Below are 15,748 nucleotides of genomic sequence, written 5' to 3'. Positions count from 1 at the left end.
TGTATGTAGTGGGTATGTACAAGTGAGTGCATGTACTATGGAGTCAATGCAGACACTGTGGAGACCAGGGAAATTACATCCCTTGGAGCTAGAGTTAGAGATGGCTATAAGCCACTTGACATGGGGCTGGGAAGAGAGCCTAGGTCCCTCTACAACAGAAGCATGCCCTCCCAACTATTACACCAACTCTCCAGCCCTTTACAGTGTGTTTTCTTATAGTGCCTAGGGACCCTGCTCAAGTAGATGTAATGAGTCTGGCCAGAAGCACAAGGTTCTGCATTCTTTGCAGGATGAAGTCACTGCTGCAAGTCATGGGCCACAGTTACAATAGCAAGTTCTCAGGGGTCACCACTGGCCAGAGCTAGGAAGAACCGTCACCAAATAATATCTCAATTAGGATCTCACATACACTCTGAGGGAGGAAAGACTTGAATGTGTGAGTGCCTACAGGCTAAAGGAATCACCCTACTAAAAGACACAGGAAAGGCAGGAGAGTCATTTTAGAAGGTAAGCTACACACAGACGACTAAAACACTGGCATTTCTCACTATATACACTTTCTGGTACCTCACTCTGACCCTCCCTTCAGTGATGAAAGATGGGGTTTCTGGATCTGCAAAACTAGATTGTTAGGCCTAGAACTCTAGCACAGTGGCCTTAAGGTACTGCTGCTTGAGGCCTGAGTGGACTGCTGGCATCCTTGATCTGCAATCTCTGCTTACAAACAGAAACATCAATGTTCTACAAATAGCACAAGTAATGAAAAATACAGCAAAAGTTATATCCTAAAATGAAATACACGACTTAGGCTTCTCTTGTTTATTCTGTTTTTAAGGGTGACAATATACACTTATCAGGTCAGAATAAATTCATGAAGGTTTGTTTCTCTCAGTATACAGGTTGTAGAAGTATCTCTGAAACACAATAAACACTGAGTGAATGAAATAGTGAGTATTCTTTTTAAAAGATGTATTTATTATTATATCTAAGTACACTGTAGCTGTCTTCAGATGCACCAGAAGAGGGCGTCAGATCTCCTTACGAACGGTTGTGAGCTGGGATTTGAACTCAGGACCTTCAGAAGAGCAGTCAGTGCTCTTAACCTCTGAGCCATCTCTCCAGCCCCTACCTAGTGATTATTTAAAGGGAAGTGGGGGTTAGTTTCTTTTTTCTTCTTATTGATTTATTTATTTATTTTATATATATGAGTACACTGTTGCTCTCTTCAGACACACTAGAAGAGGGCATCCGATCCCATTACAGATGGTTGTGAGCCACCTGGTGGTTTCTGGGAACTGAATGCAGGGTCTTTGGAAGAGTAGTCAGTGCTCTTAACTACTGAGCCATCTCTCTAGACCTGATACTTAGTTCTTAGTACCAAGGAGTCCAGAGAGATATAGAAAACTATTCTGAATGATTTCTATGTAAGAATAGGCTGGCTGTGGGGGCTGGCGAAAGGGCTCAGTAGGTAAGAGCACTGACTGCTCCTCCAAAGGTCCTAAGTTCAAATCCCAGCAACCACATGGTGGCTTACAACCACCCATAATGAGATCTGACGTCCTCTTCTGGTGTGTCTGAAGTCAGCTACAGTGTACTTATGTATAATAATAAATAAATCTTTAAAAAGAAAATAGGCTGGCTGTGAACATTTCTGGCTTCCTGCCAATTGAACATATCCCTAGCCTTTAACTTAAGCAGTAGGATTAGCTGGGTGACACGTCTGTATTCTTGGTGGGGGCAGGAGTTAAGATCATCTTCAGCTAAAAAACATGTTCAAAGCCAGCCTAGATAACAGGAAAACTTGTCTCAAAGCAAACAAAACAATAGCAAAAAGCACAAAGTATTAAGTTAGAGACACAACTCTTGCATTCCTACACAGAACTTCCTTTTCACAAAAACAGGGTAGGGCCTGAACTCAACCACACCACAGAGGACAAACTGCTACATGTTTTTAACAGATTTTTATTTTTTTCAAGACAGGGTTTCTCTGTGCAGCCCTGGCTGTCCTTTGTAGACCAGGCTGTCCTCAAACTCAGAAATCTGCCTGCCTCTTCCTTCCAAGTGCTGGGATTAAAGGCATGCACCACCACTGCCCAGCTTTTTTACCTGTTTTAAAAGATTTTTTTCTAAAAGAAAGAAACGAAAGAAAAGATAAAGCTGTATTTATGAATTCAGCTAAACAAATCTTTAGTGAAGAAAGTTATGTGATTCAGTAATCGATAGGTATGTCCTAAAGAAAATTGAAAACATGTTAACACAAAAAACAATATAGATATATTTGTATTCCATAATTGTCAAAGGGATGAACTGATCTCATTGTCCACCAACTGGTGAACAGATAAATAACCCAAGATGCATTCATATCACAAGTATTACTCAGCCATAGGACTTAAGCACTAAGAAATGCTACCACATAGAAGAACCCTGAAAATAAGATCTTCCTTCCTTCCTTTTTATCTTTCTCTCTCTCTCTCTCTGTCTCTCTCTCTCTAATTTGTTTGTCTATTTTTTGAGACAGAGTTTCTTAGTGTAGCCCTGGCTATCCTGGAACTCACTCTGTTGACAGGCTGGTCTCAAACTCAGAAATCTGCCAGCTTCTACCTCCCAAATGCTAAGGAACTGCTTAGCTAGAAATGCATTCTAACCCAAGGAAGTTACTCAGGTAGGGCTACATATTGCATGATTCTGCTTACACAATATGTCTAGAATAGGGGCTAAAGATGTAGCTAGTTTTGATAACCACTTAAATTTGGAGGAATGGTGTATATGCCTGTAATCCAAAAATTTGGGAAATACAGACAGGAGGATCAAAAGTTCAGGTCACCTTTGGCTAGTCAGAGAATTCAAGGCCAGCCTTGCTACACGACACCCTGTCTGAAGGAAAGAAGCGGAGGAAAAAGGGAAAGAGAGGTCCAGAACAGGTAAAGCCCTAAAAATGGACGCTAGGCTATTAGGTTCGTCAGAGCGACACTGAATACAGGGTATTTCTAGAGACTAATATAACATTCTAGAATTCACACATCATGATGGCTAAATAATTTTTAATTAAACATTTAATTGTTATTTTATGCTACAGATTTGGGTGTTTTGTCTCTGTGTATGTGTGTGTGTACACAATGTGTGTACAATGTGTGTGCCTGGTGACGATGGAGGCCAGAAGAGGGTGTAGAACTGGAGTTACTGGGGTCTGTGAGTTGCCATGTATGTAGATGCTGGGAATTGAACCCTCATCCTCTGGAAGAACAGCCAGTTCTCTTAACCTCTGAGCCGTCCCTCTAGCCCTATGGCTAAACAAATTTATAAGTATGCTAAAAAACACTGAATGAAAGCCGGGCGTGGTGGCGCATGCCTTTAATCCCAGCACTTGGGAGGCAGAGGCAGGAGGATTTCTGAGTTCGAGGCCAGCCTGGTCTACAAAGTGAGTTCCAGGACAGCCAGGACTATACAGAGAAACCCTGTCTCCAAAAACCAAACCAAACAAAACAAAACAAAACAAAAAAACCACTGAATGAATTTCATTTCGTGAATTTGATTTCAATTAAAAAAAAACAAAACATCATGGGCTGGGGGAGTAGCTCAGCAGCAAAGCATTTGCTTGGTATGCATGAGGCCTTGGATTCTATCTCTCAAAAAAAGTGTAAATACAAACAAACAACAGTAAAAGCAGGTAAAAAGTATACCCATTGCAGCCTCCCTTCCTCCTTGCTCTTCTCACCCTTCCCAAAGCAGCGTTTTTACTCAAAAGCCATGTATCTGGTGATACATGATCTACAAATGACTGGAACTCTAAGAATATCCTAGCCACCATGCAAAGGTTCCTGCTTATTTTGATAACATTTTTTGGAGCACAGACCTTTCTTTAAACCCGACTTGACAGGGGCCTAATTCTACAAATCTGAACAAGCACAATGGGCTAGAAGTAGCTGTGGTAACTTGAAACTGGAACAAAACAGACTCCAGCTGACAAGGAGACTGACACTATTTCTTAGCATCAGCAGTAACGTCGTCACCAGAAATCTAAACTGTGATGAATGTGCTGTGTCGAGCAGGAGACGAGGGCTCTCAAAAAGAAAACCACAGTGAACCAAACTCATTATCAGAGTATGTTTGAATTTCAATTACTGGATTCAAAACTTAATTGTTCAAGAGGTAGTGCAGTTTCCCAGTAAGTCTAAAACACTGGATTCTATCACCAACACAATGGATAAAGAAATAATAAGTAAATGTAAAATGAAAGAATATAAGTTTAACTTTCCTTTTCAGGGCTGTAGATCGATTAGGCAAGTATCACGGAGTCATAATTATACATCTGGGTTTAGCAACTGAACATTTAACTATCTAGGGTGGGAATCACTCAAAAAATGCACTCAACACACACACAAGACATTAGTAAGTACTACACCCATTCTTCTAGTGCCAACCCTAATGCCTCTTAATTGCCGAGGGAGCTGAACAGCAGCCATGCTCATGTGTAAGATATATGAACTTGCTGACACATTAGTCATTTATTACAGGGTACCTTAGCCAAGAATGGTGGAAACATGCCTGTTATCCCAGTACTCCAGAGGCTGAGGCTGGAGGATTTCCAGCTGTTGTCAGCCTTGGTTGGCTACATGGTGAGTTCCAGGATAGCCTTGGCTACTTAGCAAGATCTTGTTTGTTTATTTGTTTGTTTGTTTTTTTAAAAAGGAGCTAAAGAGATGGCTCAGTGGTTAAGAGCACTGATTGCTCTTCCAGAGGTTCTGAGTTCAATTCCCAACAACCACATGGTGGCTCACAACCATCTGTAATGGGATCTGATGCCTTCTTCTGGTGTGTCTGAAGATATCAACAGTGTGCTCATATATAAAAAAATAAATAAATAAATTTAAAAGAAAAAAAAAAAAAACCTAAGTGGTGGAGGCTAGCAAATATTTGAGTTCAAGGCCAGCCTCGTCTACAAAGCAAGTTCCAGGACGGTCAGAGCTACACAGAGAAACCCTGTTTCAAAAAATAAATGAATAATAAAAAAAAATTAAAATTTAAAAATGTTCGAGGGGGTGGAGTGGGAGGTGACTAAGATAAAATACACTGTATACATACATGAAATTCACAGACTAAGCAGTACTATATAAAAGAGGGTATTCTAAACCTTTTTTTTTTAATCCTAGATTTTCAACATTTATTTCAAAATAGCAGAAGGAATAATGCAGATTCTTTCCAAAGGAAATCCAGATGTCTGCATTGGAAGACCTTGAAAGTATTCACCAAATCAGGTTTAAATCATAAGTTGTATCTGGATTCTGATCCCAGTTTTTGCTCAACTGTTGATGCCTGGCCTACACCAGCTCTAGAGAGGTTTAAATTATTAGCAATGACAATATTCAAAGATTATCGCAGCACTACTTCACTATTTTCTGCTTCGGCACAGCAGCACTGGAGTTACCAGTGTGAGGGTACTCTACAAAACTAGGCCTAGAGAAATTCTAATGAATTTCCATTTACTCAAAAAGCATTAACTAAAGCACTTAATAGTAACGTGAGGATTATATATCTTATCTAGCATTAGCAGGGGTTTTTATCTTTTTCTGTATACCTTTGAGAGTGGAGAGGAGCCATGTGGCTTTCCGCTATCTCTGTTTGACCTTTCCTTGTGGAGAGATAACTGCAGTACTTGAAAGTGTATTTAGCCTCTTCTATTACCAGTCCTCTCTTCAAATCTGTTTTTCCATTTCCCTTCACCTTTGTATACCCTCCCTGAAACATCTTGTTTTGCTCCTTCTGCCCTTCAACATCCTTCACCTTCAGTTCTAGCCTGTTTAGAGATTAGTCTAAAAGATTGTTCAAGGCGTACGGGAATCGTGTGAGATGTTCAAATAACAACCCCCCCCGCCCCCATTCATTCGGCATTAAGGTTACTGCTGCTCAACCTCTCCATTTCTCCTACTTCTTCCCTCTCCCTCTACTTCGTCTCCACCTTTACTGTCCCCAGGTCACTGCCCTCAGGCTTTCTAAAGCGAGTATCTGTCGCAGGTTTCCCCTCACTATGCCCTCTTCCTCCCAACTCTCTTTTCCGATCTTCACTCTGCGATCCCTCGGGTTTTGCTCCGGTGGTTCATCCTCGGACACCACCCCTACGCTCACCAAGTGCCCCGCGCGGCGGCTCAGGAGCGCTCCCCAAACTTTCTCAGTCCGCCAAACTTATCTTTCCCTTCAAGAACTCTGCAGGACCCACCTCCTCATGTCACGTCTCCCACAGGTCTGCGACTCCCTTCCTCCGCTGAGCCTCGGGGCGCCCCCGCCGCGCGCGCCCACCCTCCCGCCCGCGCCCTCCAAGGCCCGCAGCGGCCCTCCGACCTGCCTCTGCGCCTCCCGCAGCCCCTGCAGCCGCTGGCCCAGCTCCCGCCGATAGCTCTGCGCCGCCTCCACGTTCTCGCGGGCTTCCTGAAGCAGCACCTCGGGCTCCGGCTCCATCGCGCCCTTCATCTGGTCGCGCGGCCCGCCGGATTCCCGACTGCGCCGAGCTCCCGCGAGCGACCCCGAGCGGCCTCGCGCAGCGGAAGCGCCGCCCCGCCCTGCCCTGTCCTTCACGCCCCGCCCCCGCTGCCGCTTGATTGACAGACGCCGGGGGTGGGGGGAAACACACGCACTAATGGCGCCTTGGTCTGAGTGAGTGGAACCTGCTGCGCCGTCTGTCTCAGCTCCTCCTCCGGCCTATGAGCTGCGCCCGCCTGGACACTTCCTCAGGAAACAAGTGGAGGCTAGAGTAGAAACACGTGAACACGTCTCTAAGTGCTTCCCACTTCTTATCTTACTGCACTACTTATCTGCCATGCACAGAGGAGGAAGTGGAGGGACACAGAGGGGGAATCTACTCTCCAGGGCCGAGGCTACAGCTCTGGGCCTTAAATCGTCGCTGTACTAGCTCCCTAGTAAATGCCAGCTGAGGCGGGAATTTTGGGAGCATAGTTGACCCAGGCGCCACCACCTAGATACTCTTAGGAGGGAGGTGAAAGAGAGAGAGAGGCCCAAGTGATGACCAGCTGTACAGCAATCTTGGCAGAAGTCCAAGGCAGGTGACGGCACGTTTTCTTCTGTAAGGGCCTCCCGATAAATATCTGCTGGCATGTGATAAAGTGTATGTTTCGCTGTATTAAGTAAATGGGTGTGACCATGTATAGTAAAAACAAGAGGAGCAGCTTGCTCCTGTAGTTTCAGCCCTAGGAGAGGCCGGGGAAGGAATGGGGAGCAAAAAAGGCAGATTGGACAACAAGGATGTAAAAATAAACCTTTCAACACTGAATTTTAGATATGGCATAATAACTTTCACGTGTCACAATATGGCCTTTGTAATTTTCCCCCCAAACTATTAAAACGGTAAAAAAGTGATCTGCTGAAAAGCCACCCTAAAACTGGTTGGATTTGAGTCCTTAAATGAGCCACAAGCCCAAGGTGTGTAAATTGTCCTCAGCAGGATCAGACGCGGTACGGGATTGTCTCAGGATCATGCAATGGATCTGTATTAGAGGCCAAATCGAAGATGTTCCGGGCCAGACTGTTCTTCCCACATGGGCTAAACATAGGGGCATACCCTGTACTCCCAGCTCTCGGGAAGATCTGGAACTCAGAATAGTTATCTGGTTGTTACATAGTGAGTCTGGGAGAAACGTGAGTGATATAAGACACTGTCTGGAGGGGAAAAAAAAAAAAAAAGACACTTTCAAAAGTGGGGAGGGGGAGTTCGAGGCCAGCCTGGTCTACAAAGTGAGTTCCAGGACAGCCAGGGCTATACAGAGAAACCCTGTCTCCAAAAAACAAACAAACAAATAAATAAATAAATAAATAAAGTGGGGAGGGGAAGGAAGAGAGGAGAAGAATAGAAGAAAAAGCTGGGCAGTGGTGACAAACCCCTTTAATCCCAGCCAGTGATAGGTGAATCTTTTGAGTTTGAGGCCTAAAGACTGAGTTCCACAATGGCCAGAGCTACACAGAGAAACCTTATCTTCAAACAAACAAAAATGAATAAATAAAATAAGAAAGTAAAGAACATAGAGGGGCTGGTGAGATGGCTCAGTGGGTTAAGAGCACCCAACTGCTCTTCTGATAGGTTCGGAGTTCAAATCCCAGCAACCACATGGTGGCTCACAACCATCCTAACAAGATCTGACTCCCTCTTCCGGAGTGTCTGAAGACAGCTACAGTGTACTTACATATAATAAATAAATAAATCTTTTTAAAAAAATAGAAGGAAGCCATTTTGAAAGAAAAATGGAGTGGCCAGAAGAGCTGTTTTTAGCCTAAAGATAACATAGCCTGATCCTTAGTAAATAGTTGGTATCTGCTAAATGAATTAAGGCATTAACCATGCGAGTAGAAAACAGTAGGACAAAGTAGGAAAGACAAACTTAAGGATAGGAATAGGAGGAGAGTCTAATAAATATATGGACAAGAGTTGCTGAAAAGATAGAGCAGAATACTATATTTGCAGGTAAAGATTGGAAGGAACTACAGAGGTGCCTCAGTGGTTAAGAGCTTTGGTCGTTCCTCCTGGGGAGCCAGGCTAGATTCCCAGCACTGACATGGTAACTCAGGACTGTCTCTGACTCCAGTCCTGGGGAATCTGACCATCTTTTCTGGCTTTTGAGAGTACCAGGCATACACATAGTGCACATACATACATGCAGGCAAAACACTCATAAAATAAAATAAAAATCATGTTTGGGGGCTGGAGAGATGGCTCAGCGGTTAAGAGCACTGACTGCTCTTCCAGAGGTCCTGAGTTCAATTGCCAGCAACCACATTGTGGCTCACAAATGGGCCACCATGGGATCTGATTCCCTCTTCTGGTGTGCCTCTTCTGGTGTGTCTGAAAAACAGCAACAGTGTACTCACATAAATAAAATAAATAAATCTTTAAGAAAAAAAAAACCCAAGTTTTAATGATCAAGGGCCAGCCAGGCAGTAATGGTACATGTCCTTGATCCCATCACTCAGGAGGCAGAGGCAGAGGCAGAGGCAGAGGCAGAGGCAGAGGCAGAGGCAGAGGCAGAGGCAGAGGCAGAGGCAGAGGCAGAGGCAGAGGCAGAGGCAGAGGCAGAGGCAGAGGCAGAGGCAGAGGCAAGTGGATTTCTCAGGTTCAAGGCCAGCCTGGTCTACAGAGAGAATCCCAGGATATCCAGGGCTATGTATGTGTGTGTGTGTGTGTGTGTGTGTGTATAAACACTATAACACTATCTTGGGGCAGGGGGAGAGCAAGGGCCTCAGAGTGCAGGATAAGCACTGCCTTAGCCAGGCATGTTGACATAAGCCTGTGATGCCAGCACTCAGAACGCTGCTGAAGTAGCAGGATCCATTGAGGTCAGCCTGGGCTACATATATAGCATGCTAGGCCAGTCTGAACTACCCACTAAGATCATATTTCAAACAGCCAAGAGTTATGGTACTAATGTAGCTCAGAGGTAGAGTGTTTGCTTAGTGTCTTAACTACTGTTCTATTGCCATAGAGACATCACGACTAAGGCAACTCTTATAAAAGAAAGCATTTCACTGAGGGCCTCCTTATACCTTCAGAGGGTTAGTCCATGATCATCATGGCAGGGAACTGTGGCAACAGGGAGGCTGGCATAGCACTGGGACAGTTGCTGAGAACTCATATCTGGTCCATAAATTGCAGGCAGAGAGTGAGACTGGGCCTGGAGTGAGCTTTTGAAATTACAAAGCCCTCCCCTTTGAGACACACCTCCTCTAACAAGGCCACACCTCCTAATCCTTCCCAAAGAGTCCACAAACTAGGAAGTAAACCCTGAAATATCTGAGCCTATGGGGGCCATTCTTATTCAAACCACCACACCTAGTATTTCCAAGGCTCTAGGTTCAGTGTCTAGCCCCTGCAAATACAAACACAGAAGGGCATGGGGGAGGCATGTGCACTGCCATTTATAAACCAATATCTTAGGGAAAGAAATTATAAGCAGGCCATAGATCCACCTTATATAACTTAAGATAATGAAGAGCTTGGCATATGCTTACTCCTTAAAAATGTTTATTCAGGGGCTGGTGAGATGGCTCAGTGGGTAAGAGCACCTGACTGCTCTTCCAAAGGTCCAGAGTTCAAATCCCAGCAACCACATGGTGGCTAACAACCATCCGTAACGAGATCTGGTGCCCTCTTCTGGAGTGTCTGAAGACAGCTACAGTGTACTTACATATAATAAATAAATAAATCTTTAAAAAAATGTTTATTCAGTAAAATGAATATATATATATATATATACCTATGGCATTAATATAATTATGATAATGATAAAAGAGGCTTGAATTAGGATGGTGACCATTAGTGAGATTTGACAGTTAGAAAGAAGGGAAAATTTAGTCAAACAGTCCAAGAGAATAGTAGGGCTTTGGCAATAAACTTGGTAAAAATGTTTGGGATTTTTGTTTCTAAGTCTTGTAGCCTTGGCTGACCTGGAACTTAATATGCAGACCAGGCTGGTCTTGAACTTGAGGCAATCTTCCTACCACTGCCTCTTGAGGTTGCAGGTGTGAGATGCCAAATCTGGCCAACATTGTTTTATTTCCTTCCCTTCCTTCCTTCCTTCCTTCCTTCCTTCCTTCCTTCCTTCCTTCCTTCCGTCCGTCCGTCCTTCCTTCCTACTTTTCTTTTCTTCTTTTAAAATTTTTAAAAATTTATTTTATCTGCAATCACGTCTGTGTGAAGGTGTTAGATTCCCCTAGAACTGTTGTCACAGACACCTGTGAGCTGCCATGTGGTTGCTGGGAATTGAACCACAGTCTGGAAGAGCAGCCTTAACTACTGAGTCAACTCTCCAGCCCCTATTTTCTTAATATAGGGATGGAGGGATGGAAGGCAAAAACTTGTATGTAGGATATCCTCACTACACACACATACACACAGAAAGGAAGGAAGGAAGGAAGGAAGGAAGGAAGAAAGAAAGAAAGAAAGAAAGAAAGAAAGAAAGAAAGAAAGAAACAAAGAGAAAGAAAGAAGAAAAAAGGCACCTGAATGAATTCTTGAGAAACTCCTCTGCACAGCCATGAGGTTAGGGAGTGCATTGCTATTTGAACTTTATAATTTTATTTTACATTTATTTATTTGCTTGTTTGTTTACCTTTGTATGTATGTTTGTATGTATGTATGTATTCTAAGTGTGCCATGTGTAGAAATCAGAGGAAAACTCACAGAAGTCAGTTTTTCTCTTTCCACCATGTGAGTCCAAGGAACCAAATCTAGGTTATCAGTCTTGTCAGCAAGCACCTTTAACCACTCTTGGGCCCAGCTTTTGTTTGTTTGTTTTTAAGGCAGAGTCTGTCAGTCTGTCTGTCTGTTGTCTCTTTTTCTCTTTCTTTCTCCCTCCCTTCCTTCTTAATAATGTTGGCTGTCCTGGGACTTACTCTGTAGACCAGATTGGCCATGAACTCAGAGATTGCCCTGTGTCTGCAGGGTCTAAAGGTCTGTGCCACCACACCTGGAAGGCCCTGCTATTTTCAACCTAACAGAGGAAATTTCTAGAGTGAATCATCTTGTGGCTAGAGTGACAAGAGAGGAAGAGAATCTAGAAGCAGCAAGGGCAGATGCCAACTGGCCATGGAACAGCTCATATTACAAGGATTCAGAGCAGGGGATAGAATTAGCCTTCCCTAAGTCAGTGGAACAACCAGGGGACTGCACTGACACCAAAAGGACAAGAGAAAGGGTTATGAAGAGCAGGGATGATGACAAGAGGTTTAAGTATCTCTGAGCACAAGAACAGTTTGGTGACAGTACTCTCCTAGGATGTGCAAGGCCCTGTTTGGTTTGACATGTCACCACCTCCCAGCACTGCACAAAAACAACGAAAAAGAGGAACTCCAGAGTTGGCTCAGCAGTTCAAAGTGCATACTGCTCTTGCAGAGGAACTCAGTTTGGTTCCCAGTGCCCATGTAGGGTAGCGCCCAACCCCCTTGTTACTTGCAGACAAATGTGATGCCTTGGCCTTCTCACATGTTTGCACATACCACACACAGACACACACTCAAACACATAAATAAGAATAATAACAGTAAGCCTGGTGGTGGTGGTGGCGCATGCCTTTCATCCCAGCACTCAGGAGATAGGCAGATCTCTGTGAGCTCGAGGCCAGGCTGGTATACAGAGTGAGTTCCAGGACAGTCAGGGCTACACACACACAAAAAAAACAACCCTGTTTTGAGGGCCCAAAAGAGTAACAAAAAAATTCTTCAAAAGAATTTAAATAGTGACTGGAGAGATGGCGCAACGGTTAAGAGCACTGACTGCTCTTTCAGAGGTTTTGAGTTCAATTCCCAGCAACAACATGGTGACTCACAACCATCTATAGTTGGATGCAATGCCCTCTTCTGGTGTGTCTAAAGAAAGTGACAGTGTACTCACATAAAAAAAAAATAAATAAATCTTTCAAAAAGAGAATTTAAATAGCTGATCATGGTAGCACACACCTTTAATTCCCACACTCAGGAGTCAGATGCTGGGGTGATCTAGACTGGTCTACAGAGCAAGTTACAGGACAGCCAGGGCTACATAGACCCTGTCTCAAAAGAACAAAAACAAACATGAAACCAACCACCAAAAGTAAACATCTCTAAGTTATAGCTTCTCTCTCTCTCTCTCTCTCTCTCTCTCTCTCTCTCTCTCTCTCTCTCTCTCTCTCTCTCTCTCTCTTTCTCTCTCTCTCTCTTTTCGAGGCAGGGTTTCTCTGTATAGCTCTGGCTGTCCTGGAACTCACTTTGTAGACCAGGCTGGCCTCGAACTCAGAAATCCGCCTGCCTCTGCCTCCGGAGTGCTGGGATTAAGTTAAAGCTTCTCTTTTGCAATGTCAAAGTGCTTACGTGAAAGGCTGGATCATGTGGCTGTGTACAAGCACACACAGCACACACTCAGGCACAAAATGTTTAGAGAGCAACTGGGAATGAAACCAGCAGGGGGCGCTCTGCTTGCTCTCACAGCCCAGCCCTGACAGCACAGACTAAGTGGAAAGGTGGAACATAATGCATCAGGTACAATGGAAGCTCAGAAACCTTAAGTTTAAGGCACAGAATCCTGACTGAGGCAAAGTAGGTGTGCAGAGGTTCCAGGGACAGTTCCTCAGAGAAAGCAAGTAACCCCTAAGCTAGATCTTGTAGTGCTTCCAGGGTTGGCTGTCTGCCTTTTTTTCTTCTTTTCTTTCCAAAATCTGTCAAATAGTAGTGAAGGAATTTAATGTTAGAATAAGGAACAGGAGAAACACTGGTGCCTGAAAGGGCTCAAAAGACTACCAGAGAGGCCTGGAAATGGTTGGGAGTTGGGAAGCGGATGAAAGAGGTGTACTTGCCTATGTCTACAGCAGGAAGCTGCAGCTGAATCCACAGAGAGGAACCACTCACAACTGGGTTACCTCCCATCTGAAGATGCCTGAGGAACTCAGGGTAGAAGAGCCCAGACGGAATGTTTTGTTTTTCGTTGTTGTTGTTGTTATTTGCTTTTTAAGTTGTTTTAGTTTTTGTTTTTTGATATAGGGTTTCCTGAGGCTGAGGCTGGCCTCAAACATACTGTGCAGTGAAGAATAATCTTGAACTGCTGACCGTTCACCTCTACTTCCTAAGTGCTGTGATTACAGGTGTGTGTTACTATATCCGATTAGCCCCAGGTATATATGTGTGTGTGTGCTATGTATATGAATATTTTGCATGCATGTATGTTTCTGTACCCCATTCATTCAGAGCCTTTGTGCTTATGGAAGCCAAAAGAGGGCTTCAGATCCCCTGGGCCTGGAGTTACCCATGGTTGTGAGTAGCCAGGAACCTGGCCTCATGGTTTCCCAGTTAGGCTGGAGGCCGGGCCCTCCTATCTCTGCTGGTCTCAGAGCTGGCATTCCAGCGATACACACAATGCCCAGTGTGTTCCACGGGGCTGGGATGTTTTCATGATTGTGCTGCAAGCTCTCTGATCCACTGTGGCACTCCAACAACATTGACAGACAGTCCACTTACTTGTTCTTATTTTTATTTATTTATTTATTTAGTTAGTTTTTTGAGACAGGGTTTCTCTGTGTAGCCCTGGGCTGTCCTGGAACTCACTCTGTAGACCAGGCTGGCCTCAAACTCAGAAATCCACCTGCCTTTGCCTCCCAAGTGCTGGGACTAAAGGCATGGGTCACCACCGCCCCAGCAGCAGTTAAATCTTTAACCACTGTGACTGGGTTTTACAAAGACTGTTTATAATGGTTAAGTTGTAGGCTGGGTATGTAGCTCAGTAGCCCAGCCCAAGATTTCTGAGGGCTGAGAGATGATTCAGTTGTAAAGGGCTTTATTGCTCTTGCAGAAGACCTTGGTTTGGTTTCCAGCATCCACAATGGTAGCTCATAACTGCCTGTAATTCCAGTTCCATGTCCTCTTCCGGCCTCCAATACACACACACACACACACACACACACACACACACACATACACACACACATATATGCAAGACACTCATTCACATAAAGTGAAATAAGTAATTTTTTTAAAGATTTATTTACTTGTTATATAAAAGCACACTGTAGCTATCTTCAGACACATCAGAAGAGGGCATCGGATATCATTACAGATGGTTGTGAGCCACCCTGTGGTTGCTGGGATTTGAACTCAAGACCTCTGAAAGAGCAGTCAGTGCTCTTAACCATCTCCCCAGCCCTGAATAAGTATTTTAAAAATTAAAAAAAGAAAAGCCGGGCAGTGGTGGCACATGCCTTTAATCCCAGCACTTGGGAGGCAGAGGCAGGCGGATTTCTGCGTTCCAGGTAGCCTGATCTACAAAGTGAGTTCCAGGACAGCCAGAGCTACACAGCGAAACCCTGTCTTGAAAAAAATGAACAAACAAACAAAAAAAAACAAGAAAAAGTGTATTCGTGTGTGTGATGTGTATAATATGTTCCTGTGGGTTAGTGCAGATGTACATACATACATGCAGAGAACAGAGATCAACATGAGGTGTCTTTTGGCTGCCTCTTTTCTTCTTTTTTTAGATTTTTCATGATAGAGTTTCTCTGTGTAGCCCTGGCTGTCCTGGATTTCTCTCTGTATACCAGGCTGGCCTCGAACTCAGAGATCTGCCTGTTTCTGCTAACTCCAGAGTGCTGGAATTAATGGTGTGAGTGTACCACAGTTGCCTGGAGCCTCTATGTCTTTTTAACTTCTGTCTGTCTGTCTGTCTGTCTGTCTGTCTGTCAGTCTATCTATATAAAGACAGAGTCTCTCGGCTGAAATGGAACTTTCTACGTAGTCTGGCCTCAAACTTAAAGATATCTGCTGCTCTGCCGTCCAAGTGCACCACCACTTCCTGGCTTCAAAAATATAATTTTAAGAATAGCTAAAGTCGCTGGGCAGTGGTGGCATACGCCTTTAATCCCAGCACTTGGAGGCCAGCCTGGTCTACAGAGTGAGTTCCAGGACAGCCAAGGCTACATAGAGAAACCCTGTCTTGAAAAAACAAAACAAAAAAAACCCCCAAAAAACAAAAAAACAAAACAAAAAACCCGGCTAAAGTCTAAGTTTTAATTCGGCCACCAAATGATTATGTAACCTTAGACAAAACACGTCTTCAATAAGTCAAACTTTAACACGGAAGTGCGAATCTCTGAAATTCAACTAGATTCCTAAGCTAAAATTGCTGCGCAGTTTCGCCAAAGGAAGTAGTTTGGCCTTCGCGACTCACCGTCTGCGCAGCCTCCGACAGCGGTCGTAGGCTCCGCCCCCTGCGCTCCGGACGGCGGGAAAA

The 15,748-nt window shown here is 44.1% G+C and overlaps 1 protein-coding gene across 2 annotated transcripts in view; it reads right to left on the bottom strand.

Annotated features, from left to right (window-relative positions):
• Nucleotides 1–6,515, bottom strand: part of Crlf3 (cytokine receptor like factor 3) — a 32,632-nt gene extending 26,117 nt beyond the window's left edge. For both annotated transcript variants that reach the window (XM_021176551.3, XM_021176552.2), the window contains exon 1: nt 6,337–6,515. In XM_021176551.3, coding sequence (XP_021032210.1) covers nt 6,337–6,465 — 129 coding nt within the window. In that variant the 5' untranslated portion in view covers nt 6,466–6,515. The remainder of the gene's footprint in view (nt 1–6,336) is intronic.
• Nucleotides 6,516–15,748: the final 9,233 nt, after the last annotated feature.

The sequence above is a fragment of the Mus caroli genome, unplaced genomic scaffold (genome assembly GCF_978045245.1).
Source record: "Mus caroli unplaced genomic scaffold, Mus_caroli_1 scaffold_13, whole genome shotgun sequence".
In the NCBI taxonomy this organism is placed as follows: Eukaryota; Metazoa; Chordata; class Mammalia; order Rodentia; family Muridae; genus Mus; species Mus caroli.
This window is presented reverse-complemented; position numbering and strand designations above follow the sequence as displayed.